General features: G+C 32.4%; 3 protein-coding genes across 3 annotated transcripts; 2 read left to right on the forward strand and 1 right to left on the reverse strand.

Annotated features, from left to right (window-relative positions):
- The first annotated feature begins 900 nt into the window (after positions 1-900).
- Positions 901-1,338, forward strand: LOC122306281. The gene has a single exon (XM_043118714.1). It carries the CDS (start codon positions 901-903, stop codon positions 1,336-1,338), a length of 438 nt encoding a protein of 145 aa, XP_042974648.1.
- Positions 1,339-6,207: 4,869 nt separating this feature from the next.
- LOC122307348 (membrane metalloprotease ARASP, chloroplastic) lies at positions 6,208-8,018 on the forward strand. The gene has a single exon (XM_043120192.1). The coding sequence runs from the start codon at positions 6,320-6,322 to the stop codon at positions 7,685-7,687; it is 1,368 nt and encodes a 455-aa protein (XP_042976126.1). The 5' UTR covers positions 6,208-6,319; the 3' UTR covers positions 7,688-8,018.
- Positions 8,019-9,329: 1,311 nt separating this feature from the next.
- LOC122307349 (2-alkenal reductase (NADP(+)-dependent)-like) lies at positions 9,330-14,657 on the reverse strand. Its single transcript, XM_043120193.1, has 6 exons — positions 14,163-14,657; positions 12,306-12,489; positions 12,002-12,168; positions 10,229-10,311; positions 9,929-10,055; positions 9,330-9,821 (listed from the first exon to the last, which is right to left on the reverse strand). The coding sequence occupies exons 1-6, from the start codon at positions 14,397-14,399 to the stop codon at positions 9,567-9,569; spliced, it is 1,053 nt and encodes a 350-aa protein (XP_042976127.1). The 5' UTR covers positions 14,400-14,657; the 3' UTR covers positions 9,330-9,566.
- Between the last annotated feature and the right edge of the window lie 4,417 nt (positions 14,658-19,074).

Below are 19,074 nucleotides of genomic sequence, written 5' to 3' on the forward strand. Positions count from 1 at the left end.
CAAAAAGTATATGGCATTGAGGTGCAAATGGAGAGTTGGCACAGGGAAGTCTAATAATATATAAAGGGACTACTGGATTCCTGGTCATCCAACTCTTGCCAATAGTATGAGAGATGAGGAAACCCATGAATTTAATGCCACTGTTGACAACCTAATTGATCCTCAGACCAAATGGTTGGATGTTGAGAAAGTGAGAACTTTGTTACCTACAACAACATCCAATGAAGTTTTAAAGCTAATATTAAGTCCTGGTAACTTAGAAGACAAGATCATTTGGGCACATGTAACTAATGGGTAGTTTAGTGTGAGAATTGCATATGGACTGTTCAGAGAGTCAAAGAAAAACATAATGGAAGGTGAAAGCTTGATATACATGTCATTGCAGAAACTATGGAAAGGCTTATGGGCTATGAAGCTGCCTACTAAGATCAAGATCTTTGTTTGGAAAGCTTGTAAAGAGAGCTTACCTACCAAACATAATCTAATGAAGAGACAGGTTCTAAATGATGAGATATGCCAATTTTGCAAAATTGAGGTGGAGGATGTGGCTCATGCTCTTTGTTTTTGTCCTACACTCAAAGCATTCTGGGAAGACATTCACCTATGATCATATAAGTAGATATTCCTAAACAATATGGGGACATTCCAAGCTACCTCAATGGGTTGGGACAGAAGGGAAACCTTGAGTTATTTTTCCTGATCTCTTGGAGTTGCTGATATAGGTGAAATTCTTTAATTTTTGAGAATAAATGTTTGCAGCCTGAGCAAGCTATTGGACATGCTCTAGCAATGCAAAAGGTTTTTAAGGAGACTAAAGGATAGTCTTTAAAGTTGGTGAGACACCATTATTGTTGGGAGCATCCCCCTCTAGGGGTGTTTAAATTAAATGTTGATGGGGCCATGTTTCAAAACCAACACAGTGCAAGTATTGGTGTTATCCTTAGAGATTGCAAAGGGAAAGTTCTTATGTCAGTTAGTAAGAGAGAACATGAAGTCAATAATGCAATAAGGATCAAGATGCTTGCTATTCTTAGGGGTTTGCAATTGAGTGCTCACTTAGGCATCCATCACCTCATAGTGGAAAGTGATTCACTAATTTTGGTACAGGAGTTACAGGAGTCAGAGCCTTCCATGTCCATGGTTGGCAATGTGATCAAAGACACAAAAAAGCTAAAGAATTGCTTTCAAAGCTGTGAAGTGAGACATGTTGGAAGAATATGTAATGAAGCTGCACATAGGCTTGCTAGATTTGCTTGGAATGTTAATGATATTAGCTTGTGGTGGGAATCTTTCCCTAATGTAATTGCTCAAGTCCTTTGGAATGAGAGACATTTGTAAAATTGATGTCTTTTAATGAAGGTGGTTTTCTATAAAAAAAAAAATTATTAAAGTTTATACCTTTTTCAATTTCAAACTATCCAAAATGATAACTTCGAGATCCAACTTTTAAGATTGTAACAAGAATAAGTGCAAGGTTGTGAATAGTAAAAATGTTTCATCTCATCTTATCATTATAGTGTTTCCATATTTTTATATAAAATATAATAAACAATTCAATTTTTTCAAATCTCAAGACAATAATAATATTACAAAGTAATATTCTAATAATATTTTATTTAACTTTCAACTTTCATCTTAACTCATCTCATCTCACTTCACTATCCAAACGATACCTTAATTTTTAGTAGTTTGAGGGTATTATATAAGCCTTAGTAATTTAGAATGCTGCGTATAAAATCAAGAAAATTTACGAGTGAGTATTACAAATTTACCAAATTTTAAAAATAATGGGAATAGGTAAAAAATTTTTAAAAAATGAAAATCAACAAGTTGATGAGTACTTTTTAAAATTTTGCCCCTAAATTTATCAAGAGAATTGAGTCATGATTAGTATTGTTGTATTCGAGCCGAGTTCAGACGAGCTTAAGCTGTTTGAGCTCAGCTCATTTAGTAAGTTAATAGGCTTGGGCTCGACTCTGTTATAAGCCAAGCCCAGGATTCTAGTCTAATTTAGCTTGTTTAAATGAAAAATGAAACTAAGCTTAGCTCAACTCGGCTTGAGATGTTGGTTGTTTTTTTAATTGCAATTTTCGAGCTTATTAATTATTAACAATGCATATGAATATTAAATATGCACATTACTTATAAGATATTACAAACAATACAATAAGTGATAACTATAGATAAGCATAAATACTATTATACTACTATGTTTATATGTAAGCATATAATTCTTGAACAGCATTTGATAAAGTTATAGCTAATACCGTATAAACATATAGCATACATACATAAAATATGTATTCATCATAATATATATATCTACTATATATATATATATGCGAATAAGGGAGGAACAGTATTTTTGTCTAACATTTTTTTCCCATTTTCCCCTATTTTGTTTACGTTTTTACCTAGTCCCTCAAACCTCTCTCTCTGTTTTGGCCATTCGTTTAGACAAATCTCAAGGGTGAGGTGCCAAAGAAAAACTTCCATTCACTACTTGGCATATCTTGGTTCATTTTCTTCGTTGCTCTTCGCGATGTTGTGTGGTTATGCTCTTCTCGGTTTCCTTCTTCGTAGTCTTCTTCTTCACAGTTTCCCTCGGATTCGGCATAGCCTTCTTCAGATTATTCATCCTTGTCTTCATCTCTGTCTGGCACCGACTTTAACTTTGACTTAGTCCGGATCCATGAGGGGATGGAGCAGATCGACAACAAGGGAGAGGGGAAGCTTCGGTGGAGGGCTGGGGCCCACTTGTGGTGGCACTCAAGGTGGCTATGAGCTCCGGCACATGGTGGGTACACGGATTTGTTGAGATCTGAGAGCTAGAGAGAGAAAGGACTTCAGGAAGGAAGAGAAAGAATGACTTGGGGTGGAAAAGTTGCCGGTGACAGCATGCTCATGGTACCATCAACGTGCGACGGCGACTGGCTGAGGAGAGGTGGCCTGAGGGAGAAATCGGGGGGAGAGAGAGAGAGAGAGAGAGAGAGAGAGAGAGAGAGAGAGAGAGAGAGAGAGAATATGGGCGTCTAGGTTTTAATCATGGCCCCTAATTTTAGGATTTTTAATTTTAATCTAACAATGGAGATTTGAACACAGAGAAGATAAAATAAATTAGATAAATAAATAGAAAATAAATTAAAACTGGATTAAAAATAAACAAATTTTTAATTTTATTAAATTAATAATATTTATTATCATCTTATAATATTATATTAAAGCAACCGACAAAAAATAAAAGTGTCTTGATAAATATATTAAATATAGCAATCCAACGCCTCCTGTACCCAATACACAAAAATATTTCTTTAATTTTGAAGTGAATTTCGAAGTGTTTTTTTTTTCATTTAATTATATCTTGATATGCTTTGATAATTTGCAAACCAATAATAAATCATTGGTATAATAATGGTTAAGGTTGCAATTTCTTGACATTACTCAACTTAAAAGGATAAGGAGATAAAACAAAAATATATTATATGATTATTATTTTATTGTGAATATATATCTTGTCGACGACAACTCGACAAGTATAGAAATCAAAGTGATATTTTCTCCCAATGTTAATTTCTCTTCTTCTAATGCCAACAAGCCACATTATTTACTTTGGATACTTTGGACGATGCATGATGGATACCTTCACGTGATCTGTTTATAAATAAAATAATCAAATCAGTAGTTTTATTGAATTTTTTTGTTATTTTTAAAATACATTATTAAAATTTGTTTTTTGATTTTATATATTAATTTTTACAATATACTATATATTAATTTATTTTTTTGTATCATTTAAATATTATATTTTTTAATAAAAAATCAATAACGAAAGAGAAAATTTAATTTAAAATATTTATAATAATGAATACTTTCTGTAACAAACTGCAAAATAAGAATCAAATATTAAAAAAAAGTTACATTTGAAAGAATCTCTTTATATTTTTAAAAAATTATATTATAGAGGAGTGCTAAACTGCACCCCATCCATTACTTTATTGGATTCAATTTTTTTTATTTTTTATTTTTGTTCCTCATTTTATTGAATGGTGAGTCCAAGGCCTAGAGCCATTGGAATCATCTTCATTTTTTATTTTTTAAAAAATAATAAATATATGTTTCAAATCTTATATTTTTTACTTTGATTTTAATTCAACCTAACGATGCATGTCCACATTAATTATTTCTTGTACTTAATTCATTTCAACGCATATTAGAAACCATTGTGATTTTACTTTTTTTTTTAAATAAAAAAATAAAAATGAAATATAGATATCTTATAATTGTATTCGATGATTCATAATTTTATAAAATAGAAGTACAGAATCCCACCAAGTGACGAAACAATTAAGTTAAAAAATATCTTAACAAGATGAGGGAAAGTATTTCCAAATGATTTATAAATATATATTTTTATTTTTTTATTTTTATATACTAAATTTAACTTATTATATAAACTTATAAATTTATTTATTTTTTTAAATCCTATGTGGTTGTCCTACTTCTTAAGAGCTATCATTTCTACGGCATAATCTCACCTACTTTAAGCAATTATTTGTTGCAAAAATAAAAAAAATCATACCAAATAATATAATAAATACCCTAAAATAAATTAGACATACTAAAAATTTTTATTAAATTATGTAGAAATAATGAAATGTTATTTTTAATTTTTTAGCATGTAAAAGAAGAGGGTGGGACAAAAAATCTGTAGCAATTTATTTCTTTATTGAATTTTTTTATTTTCGAGTGATAGCGATATATATACATTTTTTTTAGCAATGAGCAGGATAATGATAATTGATAAATTTATTTGTATAGGTAAATAAATAAATAAAGTATGTATGATTCATGAAGAAGTGAAGTTTTGATATAAAAGAGAGAACTCATAGGATCATTCGCATCTGAAATTTAAGATACATAATAAGTCATTGATGCAGACAATCAATCTCAAGGGATGCCGGAATCCTCCCACAGCCTAGATCGGCAACATCTTCTTCACCTTGAAGTTCCACTATATGCATGTCCCATGCAAATTGTAATAAAGCAACCGCATTAGAATTATATACTTACGTGCAAAAATGAATCAACATGGACAACTGCATTAGAATAAACTCAACGTACTCTTTGTCCATCCTATAAATCAAACTACATCATAAGCACTCAAAATCTCTTCTTCTTAAATTTCTTACTATTGTAATTATATACTTAAATAATTAAGATACTAAATTATATGTGAAGTCTATACTTCTTTCTTCACTTTGTATATTTTGTTCAATTTTTGTTTAAATTTATTTTTTCATCTTCTCATTTACTATTTTATATTATTTTTTATTTTTTCTTTATATTTATCAACTGGGCATATACATAGTATTTGTAGTGGACGATATACATATCTAATATAATGTGTGTATATATAGTTGTGCATATATGTTTAAACATAAACAAGCCGAATTGACCAATCAAGTCTAGCTTTATACGAATTTATTTCACAAACATTAATCGAGACAAATGAGATTTATACGAGTTTGTATTATTTAATATTTAAGTTGAATTCAAACTTAATCAAGTCAAGTCTGTCAAGTTTGAGTTTGTATCATTTACGGCGCTAAGATTGATGATAATGAAACACCCATGCCAACATCCAAATTGACAGTTTCTTTTTTTTCTTTCTTTCTTTCTTCTTCTTCTTCCTTTTTTATTTTTATTTTTAATTTCTTCTCCCATTTAAATCAGGGAAACAAACAGGATTCTAGGTTAGAGAAACTAAACTTATGGTTTGGTCATATTTAGACATCATTTGGAAAGTTACTTGAGATGATATAAGATAAGATAAATTGAAATAAAAGCTGAGAGTTGAATAAAATATTGTTAAAATATTATATAAAATGAAACAATTTTACTATTCAAACGGCGCCTTAATAGATCCTTGTTGGGCTGAGGATGTAAATTAAAAGACTTACAATTTTGGCACTATATTGTTCATTCTAATAATTTGAAGTATAATATAATTTAATAAACGAGTAAAAGTTTAAGGATGTAAAATTGATTTTATAACTATTTTGATAGATGTAAAAATAAAAATAAAAGAGGAAAAATAATACAATAAGATGAGTGTTTTTTATCTTAATTATTTAAGAAAAATGTGGGGAAAAACACATCCAACTTGTGGAAAACAAGAGGGAGACGCACCCCTGCCTTCCCCTCCACAGACCCAAATAACTATGAATTATCCATTCCATCTTTCTATTTTCTGTGCCGTCCACTCTTCTCCCAATATTAGCCCAAAACGTCTCCCCCTTAATACCCCTTCCAAGAAGCCATGGTTATAAGCCTCTCCTCCTATCCACCATGTTCTTCCTCTTCCCTCGTCAGATTAACAAATTCAAAGTCACCTATCTCAGAATTTTCACTAAAGCCTAAAACGCACTTTTCAAAATCTCCTTCTTCTTCTATATGCCATTCATTTTCTCCATCACAACTCGGTTTGAATTTCAACAAACAATTTTTCTTTGCAAAGAGTAGAAACCCCCTTGGCAAAAGATTTGATTTTAGGTCTTGGGCAATTCCTGGATTTGATTTTGGGAACTTTGAGAATGCTCAGTCTGTTTTGGAGGCAGCTTCAGTGTTAACAGCCATAATCATTGTTCATGAGAGTGGTCACTTCCTTGCTGCTTATCTCCAAGGAATCCATGTAAGTAAATTTGCTGTTGGGTTTGGTCCAATTTTAGCTAAATTCAATGCAAACAATGTAGAATACTCTATTAGAGCTTTTCCTCTAGGGGGCTTTGTGGGGTTCCCTGATAATGATCCAGATAGTAACATTCCAGTTGATGATGAGAATTTGCTTAAGAATCGGCCCGTATTGGATAGGATTATTGTGATTTCAGCTGGTGTTGTTGCCAATATAATATTTGCATATGTGATCATCTTTATTCAAGTATCTTCAGTTGGTTTGCCTGTACGAGAGGCCTTTCCAGGAGTGCTTGTGCCCGAGGTTCAAGCCTTTTCGGCTGCTTCCCGAGACGGTTTGCTTCCTGGCGATGTGATACTTGCGGTTAATGGAAAGGAATTGCCAAAAATTGGGCCTAATGCAGTTTCTGAACTTGTTGATGTGATTAAGAAAAATCCTAAAAGAAATGTGTTGCTTAAGATTGAGAGGGGCCAGGAGGATTTTCAAATTGGGGTCACCCCAGATAAGAATTTCGATGGAACTGGTAAAATTGGTGTTCAGTTATCACCAAATTTAAAATTTTCAAAGGTTCTACCTAAGAATTTATTGGAGGCTTTTAATTATACTGGGAATGAATTTTGGGGCCTCTCATCCAATGTTTTGGAGGGTTTAAAACAGACTTTTCTAAACTTCTCCCAATCTGCAAGTAAGGTTTCAGGCCCCGTGGCTATTATTGCTGTTGGTGCTGAAGTAGCAAGGTCAAATATTGATGGGCTTTACCAATTTGCGGCGTTGCTTAATCTTAACCTTGCAGTAATAAACCTTCTTCCATTACCTGCTTTAGATGGGGGTTCCTTGGCTTTGATCCTCCTAGAGGCAGCTAGGGGAGGGAGAAAACTTCCTCTAGAAATAGAGCAGACAATTATGTCATCAGGGATCATGCTTGTTATACTCCTAGGGTTGTTCCTCGTTGTTCGGGACACACTTAACCTTGATTTCATTAAAGATTTGATGTAAGTGCTTTCAAGGCCTCAGAAGGTTGAGGTTGGATTGAGTTTGGCAAAAATCTATGAAGCTGTTCTTCGATCAGACTGGTTGCCAGTGATGTCGACAGAGGAGAAAAACTGGTATAATTGAAAATGCTTGGTATATTGTGGTTACTTCTCCCAAAAACATTACAAGGAAGGTACTCATGGCATCTCGATTGTTCTTTACATCCATCTGGAGATACTTTCTGTAGTCCTGTAAATAATTTTTTATAAACAGTATTGGCGACATAACATGTGTTTTGAACTCTAATATCTTGTGCCCTGCGAGTCCAATGAAGATATTCATGGCAGTTACTTTCTCTTCTGTTTGATGGTTGGTAATTGAGCTCTCTTGGGTGTCTCGTGTTGGAACTTGGGAAGTTCTTTGGATGATAGATATCTTCTGTTCCACTCCAGCATTTTTTTATTTTTAAATGAAATAGGACAGTACCTTCATTGCTTTCTTGATAGTCCTCACTTATGGCAGAGGAAAGCACTCCAACACTCCAATCAATATGTAGGTAGTAACTGTTTTCTTCACAGTTTATTTTTCATGATATTCTATCTCCTATATATTTCCCATAGAGTTATTTCGCTTTTGTAAATGGATTTGATAATCTTCAGCACATTAAAATTCATTAAGTAGAGAAGGCACAACCAGTTCTTCCCTCCCTTTGCTCATATTATCATCGTATTTGTTGTTTCCTAGACACCCTTCTTGGGCATTAATGTTTCCCGACCAAGAAGAAGAAAAATGGTCGTTTAAGACTTGCTGCATTTTCATAATTTCATGTTTTATTATATACCATGACTTGGATGTAGTCTGCAACTTCTATCCCAAAATCATACGCACAGTTCAAGTAAAGGGGTCGGGGATTATCCATCATCCTCTCACTGGCAGATTGCTGTTCAGGAATGGCTCCAAATGTTGACTACAACATCGAAACTCTCAGACAATTGAAACTGCAGAGTATTGACTGAAAAACTAAATACCAATTAGGAGCTACTCATGACAGAAGCTTCGGAAAATGAGATATATTTGATTTTAGTGGAAATTATTCCGAACTTCTACTGCTTTAGTAATGTAAAGTTGCTAGTGCACCCTAAACTATCAGTAGGTTTCAATGTCCATCCTCCAATAAGATTAAACGTGACCATGAAGAAGTGACATAATCTGAATTATCAGATGTGAATTATCCGTCAGCGTGCCCCTGTTTTTTAGTTTTGTTCTCTTACTTCAAACACTTCATTCAGCTATGCCTTTCCGGCTTGGTGGAAACCCTGATTCTTTTTTGAACCGATACTCTTAAAACATTCTTGATGTGAATAATCGGTTCCCTTCTGAGATCTCTAAGAAATCCACTTCCTGCTTTCAGATTATCACTCCCAAAAACAGGGTATTGTATTGCTTCCATATTTCTTTCCAAGTTATGAACTCAAACTTCTTTGTTTCTGATTAGGATGAGTTTCAACTTAAATGATTATCAATGGATGCATCTACAAGCGAAAGTTAAGAATCGATCAAATTCAAAGTTACTAACTAAATGAATAAATACTTAAAAAGAAGAAGAAGAAGAAGATAAATGATTGGGGCACAACAATTCTCTTTCAAAACAGAACACTGTTGTCAATGGTTGTAGAAAGCATGATGATTTAAACTTTTATTTACGCAAAGTAATTGATTCTTTCATGAACTTCAATTGTTCCCACAAGCAGAAGCAATAACATTAGATCATGAGGCAGTACCATTCCAACTAGAATATGAAGAGCTCATAAAGCACATAATGCGGCTCAGAACCCCAACGAGCAATTGAAACCCCCAGCATTTATTCAACTCCACGAACCACATAGAGTTGATAATCTTCAAATTATGATTTGAATTCAATCACAACTTTTCCAATATTAGTGCTTGTGAAGAGGGAGCCTAAGCTCTCCACGTAGCTCTCGACTCCATGGTAGGTTGTGTACTTGGAACTAATCTTGCCCTCTTTTATGTAGCTCTCCATTTCCTTTGCAAAATCTCCAAAACGATCCAAATATGAACCCACTAAAAACCCTTCCATCCTTATCTCTTTACCTACCATATTCAGGAGATTTCTTACCCCATCTCTGTCTGTCCATTTCTGCATCAAACAAATAAGCGTGCAACTTCACTTAGAAAACCATGGATATTTGCATGCATCGTAAACGAATCTGTTGACTGTAATGGTAGTATATTCATATGTTTCACCTTCTTATATTCAGATATCATTCCGCAGATTGGGATCCGTGCATACTTGTTAACGTGATTGAGGACAGCCTCAAGCATTTCGCCACCAACATTGTCAAAATATATATCGATGCCATCAGGGAAGTACCTAAAAAACATATAAGATGGACAATTATGCGGTGAAAATACAAAGGGATATGCTTGTAATGATGATACTACTTTAATATAATCCAATCGCAAGTTAAACTTCATAAATAGATCTCTTCGCTTGCAAACATATTATCCAATTGCATACGGGAGAAAATGGCAAATGCTAATTACTTGCTTAAAGCAGCATCTAAATCAGTTTCCTTCTTGTAGTTGAATGCATCGTCATACCCAAAATCATCCTTTATGAGTTTTACCTAAGAAAGAGGAACAACAAAGAAATCAAATGTAAGAAACAGTAAGAACATCTATTATAGGCATTATGTTTATCCCTTGATCTTTAGCAAATTTCATCAATCTAGGATTTGAACAAGCCACCAATTCCAAACTCTAAAATCACGTGCACACAATGCACATAACTTTATGCTTCCACTCATTTTTCTGTCTTAGTAGCTCTCCATTTATAAAAATTCATGTATATTATTTCCTATACATTGCAGGGTCACGAGGCTGAACATGAGAAGCAACTGCACAATAAGCATAACCCTAATGAAATGGCGACATTTGGCATGCAACAACGATCGAAATGCATCTATATGTAGGAATTCAAGAGCATGGTAGATTAGCTTGGTTTTACCAGTTTTATAAAAAATGGGCTCAATAATCAAGGATTCTGTTTGTAAAAGAATAGCAGAATAAGAGGTAAATAGCAGGATTCTCAAGAATCCAGTGAAAACCTAGGGGGGAATAACCTGAAGCAGTTTTGAAAGGATCCGTATGCATAGAACTGTTTGGTTCAATGTAGAACAGATTCTGGGCATATAGCTTTTTAATGTATTCATTTTTTGAAGCAGGGTAATATTGGGTAGAAGAAAGAAGCTTTAGCATAAGGATCATAAGGTGTATTGAGAGCAGACGAAAATGAAGCAGCTTCAATAATAGGAATGCTACCAATAGTAGTAAACTTGTTAGCAATCTCCAAAGGAGTAGCAGGCTCATATTTAACAAGCTTAGTATCAGGAATTGGGAGAGGAGTGACAATCTTCCCTTTTTCTTGCTCATGATTGTTGCAAGAATCTACGCACTTCAGCATGTGGGGCTAAAGTGTAATTTTGTTCGGCCTAAAACCAAAAAGAAGTTGATTGCCTATTGAATTTGATTCATGGAATTTGTGAACAACCAACCAAGTCCATTCTAGTTGCATAGGCTGACATAATGGAAGAAATTCTGGAGGAATTGGGTTTTGCATCTGTAATACGTTCCCAAATGCCAAGCCCATCATGAGGTGCTCTAACTTCTAATAGTCAGTCGTAAACTGATCTCGTAGCCCCCCACCAAAGGAATTCATTCCTGAGTAAGAATCCAAGGGCTAAAAGCGAGCACTTCAAGCTGCTTCGCCTTCTTCTTATTGTTATGGCGGCAATGTTGTCTTTTAGCATAAATGAATCGCCAGTCTCCACCTACTATCTACCTTACAGAGATATTTTAGTTAACAGTTAACACGTCCTTGTCTAAATAATGGTTAGATTAGAAAAAAGATTGCAAAGTCATCTTAAGGCCAGTACCTGCTGAAGTTAATGTGCGCTCGAATCTGACTCCGACTACACAGAAAAGACAAGAGGAACAAAGGAATCGAAAGAAAACTTGAAAATTACCCATTCTTTCAAAAGTTTAAGTTGTAAAATATTTAGTTAAATAAAATAAAGTGTAATGTTAGGATTTGAACTCATAACAACTTCTGAATATTATATGACATCCCTGCTCATCTCCAAAGTTTAATCTGATAGAAGAAAGTAGATTTAATTATTTATATTTATATTAACAAAACAAAAAAAAAAAAAACAAAAAAAACTGAGAAGAAATTCCACCTAATATATTGTCAAACACCTAATCAACTGAATAAGACACCTCCCATCAACCAGATTTTTTGCATGGCATAAGGCATACCTTCTCATCTGACCCGGTGCTACCGACAACCCTGCAGCCTTTGAGCTTAGCCAATTGTCCGGCATACATTCCGACCGCTCCAGCCGCAGCTGAAACAAACACATTCGACCCTGCCTTTGGTTCTCCCAACACCTCGATCCCCACCCATGCTGCAAACCCCGGTACCCCTGTATATGTATGTATATATATATACCCCATTTTTCATATCTCATTGAATTTCCTTGAAGATATTAACATCAAGGATTGAGGAAAAAAAGCAAAAAAACAAAAAAACAAAAAACAACCCAACAAGAAGATCAGTTACCTAGAGAACTGAGATAATCTGGCAGTGGAACCCCAGATGTTGGATCAATCTTTCGTATTAACGACCCGGCAGGTACCACACAATAGTTGGCAATCGGAGAGAATGGATTAAGGACAATATCACCCTCTTTGTAATTATCGTCCTTCGACCGAATGACCCTTCCAATTGAAAATGCAGTGATTACCTGCATTACCGCTTTTCACATTTATCAACTTCGAATATAATGTTGAGTAATGCTCCCCGATTTATATAAAAACCTAATAATGTTAGATATAGTCGTAAGCTTTTTTTAAAAATAATATTATCTTATTATATTAGATTTATAAAATAATTTTTCTAAAATTATAAAATAATTTTTCTAATAATTAAATCTTATATGACATATTTATTTATAATACAAAAAATACATTCTAACAAATTATATCAAACCCACTTCAATTTTTAAATTTCTTTTTATAAAATTCCTTTATAGATCAAATATTTTTCGACCATTTTGTAAGAAAATTAAGTGTGTTTGTTAAAAACGACCAGTCTATATAATTTTCCATAAAAATAAAGGAAGAAATTTTAAAAAATTTTAAAGTCTACAGTCTACACCCTTAAAAATTATCAATGTTTTCAAAACTGAATTTTTAATCCTTAGATTTCGTGTTTTCTTAAAAAAATATACTCTTGACACGTCTTAAAATTATAAAATCTTATTGTTTTAGTATTTACAAAACCATATCAAAATAAAACAAATATATAAATGCATAAATTTTTTAATTTAAAAATAAAAAAATTAAAAAAAAAATGCTGAAAGTATGGGTAGAAAAAAATGTTCAATTCAGGCTTATTCAAACTGAATCAATTAAAAACCTAACCCATTTTAGTAATTTTTTTAATTGTTTATTAAACTGTATCAATTGACCGATTTAGGCCGATTCAGACCAATTTGAGCCAATTCTAATTGAATCAAAACTATATTTATTTTAAAATTGCCTAAGAACTAAGTTTTTTTTTTTTTTTTTGGGTACAAAAATATAATAGAATTAAACATATGTAACTTTCTCTTCATTGTATTTAATAACATTCACAAAAAATTAAAATATAAAATAAGCAGTTCTTTATTTTCTTTAATTGAATAAAATAATTAGGAGATAAATAAATATTTTGTATTAAATTTCGGATTGTGCATAAAATATTACATTTTTCATGTGCTTATAACTTAATAGTCCTTATCTTCTTTATATATGAGGCAAAATAAAAAATTCTATTTATCATCTTTTGTACCGTACACTAATATGTAATTTGTCGCTTTGATACTTTTATTTAAATTCGCATATATTGACACATATATTTAAGTATGGTGATATCCACAGAACGAAGCCACCGAAATGCCCACGAAGAGGCAAAATTTTTCTCTTTCTTTTTGTTTTTGTTTTCAAATATTTTTTATAACTCATTAAATAATTTTTTAAAAAAATAAAAATCAGAAATTCATTAAAAAATATTTAATTAATTATTAAGTTAAAAAAATAAAATCCCACTGTCGGTGGCCACAATCGGCGACCACTTTCGGGAGAAGCAATTCCCAAACTTTAGATCTAAAATACCAAACATTAATTAGGGGGTGGCTGGGCCGCCACTTCTTGCTAGAGATCCACCCCTATCGAGGTGGCTGCAGACCATTTCGACACCCTAATGCAAGGTGCCTGCCTGCGCCTGCAAACCACCCTGCCCAAACTCGATCTCACCAATCCGGCATAGGAAACCACCTTTTATACATATATATATATATATATATATATATATATATATATATATATATATATATTATGTGATTCTTTAGAAAGATGATGTTGATCAATTACGTACCTCGTCGAGTTTGAACTGGGAGAAGTAAAGCCCGTCTTGCATGCCGGTCATTCTGGTTCGCTGGTAGGGATCTACGGAGATGAAGAGGGTCTGGACAATGGCATGACCATCTGGTATGGAATCTCCGGCGAGGGAGAGATTGACAGACCGGAGTTTGAGATGATCGGAGGTCGGAACTCCTTCTGGTGCATACGCTGCCATGTACCATTCTTTACTCTCTACCACAGTAGTAGCCATTCTTCTCTCTCTCTTCTTCTTTGAGCGGTTCTTCTTATTTTGCCTTCTGTGTTAATTTGTGTGGCTTGGGGTGTTTCAACATCGTTCGAGGGGTGGTTGGGAGTGGGAGTGGGAGTGGGAGTGGGAGTGGTTCAACGTCGAATGAGAGATGCCTGTGGCCAAACTTAATTTCCACCAACCGTTACAAGAGCAAGATGGAGACAGTAAATCAAAGGCGAGCATTATGATTAGGCTCAGTGCTCCGAGCATATTCTGTGGAGGACTGGTCCTACTTCAAACAAGATGGTCACAGTATTGGTAACGATGGAGATAAAAGTAAATGAACAATTTGATTCAAGGGATATGCTTTGTATTTTCATATTAAATTATTTATCTATCAATTAAAGTAATAATAAAATATTATTTTTTAATAATAATAATTTTTTAAATATTTTTTATATTTTATAATTATACTGACTATATATTAATTAATAATTTAAATTATTATTTTGCCTTTTATTACGAGAGAGAGAGAGCAAGTGGGAGGAAACACAAATAAATGTTAAAATAATCAATAGATGATAAACAGTATTATCCAATTTGGCTCATCGGGCTCGAGCTTTTTTTATTATTAAAATAATAAATTATTATTTTATTAATATAAAAAGTTTTAAATTAAAAAAGTAATATATAAGATCAACCAAATAAATTAAACCATTTAATATATATATATATAGCATACATTACTAAATATTTTGTTTATAAATTTATTGCAATATTATAGAAATATGATAATATGCAACTATATATAAGTTATATATAAATAATATTATAAAATGTGTTATCATTTGTATAGTATAATAGAAAACATATTGTGTATAAGATTAATGATGTGATTCCTTAATTAAAGAAAATTACTATCAATAACTTGCATTATGATATACAAATTATAGTTAATTAGTTAAAATTGATTTGATAACTGATTAAGAGAAATGTGTATTCACTCCATTTATGATTATATCAACAGGCTGTAATCTAAGTAGCAATCGAAAATATAAAATAACACTAATGTTATATTATATAGTATATAATTAATTAAATTAATTAAATAACCTATATTACAAATACAAAATAACTTGATATATCATATAAATTGTAATAAATTACACAACCAAATATATAACTAATAAAATAAAATATCTTCTATAAAGAAAATTTATACAAATATCCTATATATATACACTTTGGAAACATGTATAAATATATAAAATGTTCCATAATATCTATATATATATATATATGAGCAATTCTACATACAGTCATGGAATTGCAAACGTCGCGCAATCGCTTTGAAAAAAAATAGGGTCTACGATTAAAAAGTTAGTTTTTTTTCATGTGGGTCCCATATTAATTCATTTTTTTTAAAGCGACTGCACGCCGCTTGCACAACCACCACTGTAAATATCATTTCTATATATATATATATAAAATGAGGTAAACACTTTAGATTAAAAGCAATAAACACACAAATTCTTTTACAATTCATTTTACATTCGATCGATGGGACAATTTCAATTCATCACAATATTAAATTAGGTTTTCATATTATTAAATCTGAATTTTAAATTCCGTATAATTGCTTTTATTTTTTTCAAAAACGTTGCAAAAAGATGTATCATTATTTAATTTGTATATTGTAGACAGAAAAAATTCTACACATTATCTGCACATCATATACTATATATGATTTTTTATTTTTTTATTTCTTCTTCTCTTAATAAGTATGTGGTATAGGGATGATAAATAGAAGAATTTAATTAATTTAGTAGAAATAAAATAAAAATAAATATATAAATAAATAAAAATAAGAATGATGTGTAATGTATAAAATGATGAATAGTAAAGCTCTTAAAGAAAATGAACAAAATTACGATGACGAAACAACATATGAAGAGGTCAAAATTTATGAGTCCCCCAAGCAACATGTTTCTGGTTCCATCCCTGGCCTTTTTGGCCTTTTGCAATCATTTTAAGGATGTTTTTTCCTAAATCCTAGGTCAATATATAGATGGATTACTACGCTAGTCTCCAGGTTCATGATGTGCCACCAACTTGAATTAGGTTGATTTATTCAATATATCTCACTCCAAATTCGTCAACAAAATTGATTGTTGCACCTAATCCTAACAACTTTATTCATATGATCTTAATGTCTACTTCAAACATGATTTAAGATCTTACATGATTTTTTTGCCTCGAGGAATAAGTCGTTGGGACATTTAGTGGAGGGCCTACTTGAACTAAAACTCCCATTCTACCGTCAAAACTCAAAGAAGTAAAAGCTCAAAGGAAAGCTCCAGGGCCGGTTGAAGTAAATGAAGGAGTCAAAAGTGGATCAAGGTTAAACATGCACTACTCCGTCTCCCACAAAAGGATAAAGACCTCGTACAGTTATATGATTATTCAAAATACTGAAAAAGATAAGTACTGTGAACAAGCCTATATATATAAGGTAATCCTCGATGGTAAATGGGACTCTTTTTTCATATGAATTGTTTTGATTGTAATTTACTGACTTAAGCATTGGAATATTCTCAGGCGAACCTCGCTGCATCTTTTTTAGCGTTATACAGGTGAACGATTGTAGAGTGGAAGTGAGACACATCCTTAACATTTTAAATATCTCAAAATTTTATGAATAATAATGAAATGGTATCTGAATAATAATGAAATAATTTGAGTTTAAATATTTTATTAAATTTTAAGAAATGATGGGGGGAAAATGGAGATAGAAAAAATTGAAAAAAATCTCATTTCTTGTTGTTTTGTTGTTTTTTGCCCATCAGGATATTACCAGATTGCTTTGATAGCAGATCTTGCTGGGTTTTCCAAGGAGCATAGGGATTGCAAGAATAAAAGAGTGAATTAATAAATACTGGTCCATGGGGATGAATCTACAATCGAAAGTTAAGAAATAGCAATTCTCTTTAAAAATAGGATGCTAAAGTCCCATTTGGAATTTAGATAGTCTAATTTTAAATTGAATCTAATATTTATATACTCAAGTACTCTTAAATCATTAAATTCATCTCAATTCAAAACATCTTTACATGTGAGACTCACAATTTTTTTCCAAATTAACATCTTTTTACACGCGAGACCTACAACCATTTTTAATTTCTAATAAATATATCTAAACTCATTTTAACATCTAAACACATATAAACTCATAATCTTAGGTGGGCTCTACAAAAATCATTTTAACATCTCAATTCATTACTATTAATAAAGAACTCAACTTAGTCCAATATCTAAACTGACCCAAATGGTTGTTGTAAACTCTCATTTCCACACAATTAAGTTCTTTTCTTTTCTTTTCTTTTTTTTCTCTATTTTTATCAACTCCAATGGTTCCAACAAGTAGAAGCAGCAGCAAACTACACACACACATAGAGAGAGAGAGAGAGAGAGAGAGAGAGAGAGAACACATATAAACTCATAATATTAGGTGGGCTCTACAAAAATCATTTCATCATCTCAATTCATTACTATTAATAAAGAACTCAACTTAACCCAATATCTAAATTGACCCAAATGGTTGTAGTAAACTTTCATTTCCACACAATTAAGTTCTTTTTTTTTTTTTTCTCTATTATCAACTCCAATGGTTCCAACAAGTAGAAGCAGCGACATACTGCACACATACACACACACACACAGAGAACACATATAAACTCATAATCTTAGGGGGGCTCTACAAAAATCATTTTACCATCTCAATTCATTATTATTAATACAAAACTCAACTTAACCCAATATCTAAACTGGCCCAAATGGTTGTAGTAAACTCTCATTTCCACACAATTAAGTTCTTTTCTTTTCTTTTTTTCTCTATTTTTATCAACTCCAATGGTTCCAACAAGTAGAAGCAGCGGCATACTGCACACACACACACACACACACACACACACACACACACACACACACACACACACACACACACACACACACACACACACACACACACACACACACACACACACACACACACACACACACACACACACACACACACACACAGAGAGAGAGAGAGAGAGAGAGAGAGAACACATATAAATCCATAATCTTAGGTGGGCTCTACAAAAATCATTTTACGATCTCAATTCATTACTATTAATAAAGAACTCAACTTAGTCCAATATCTAAACTGGCCCAAATGGTTGTAGTAAACTCTCATTTCCACACAATTAAGTTCTTTTCTTTTTTTCTTTCTTTTTCTCTATTTTTATCAACTCCAATGGTTCCAACAAGCAGAAGCAGTGCCATACCCCCCCCCCCCCCACACACACACAGAGAATACATATAAACTCATAATCTTAAATGGGCTCTACAAAAATCATTTCACCATATCAATTCATTACTATTAATAAAGAACTCAACTTAGCCTAATATCTAAATTGGCCCAAATGGTTCTAGTAAACTCTCATTCCACACAATTAAGTTCTTTTCTTCTTCTTTTTTCTCTATTTTTATCAACTACAATGGTTCCAACAAGTAGAAGCAGCGGCATACTACGCGCGCACAGAGAGAGAGAGAGAGAGAGAGAGAGAGAGAGAGAACACATATAAACTCATAATCTTAGGTGGGCTCTACAAAAATCATTTCACCATCTCAATTCATTACTATTAATAAAGAA

The sequence above is a fragment of the Carya illinoinensis genome, chromosome 4 (genome assembly GCF_018687715.1).
Source record: "Carya illinoinensis cultivar Pawnee chromosome 4, C.illinoinensisPawnee_v1, whole genome shotgun sequence".
NCBI classification, from domain to species: domain Eukaryota; kingdom Viridiplantae; phylum Streptophyta; class Magnoliopsida; order Fagales; family Juglandaceae; genus Carya; species Carya illinoinensis.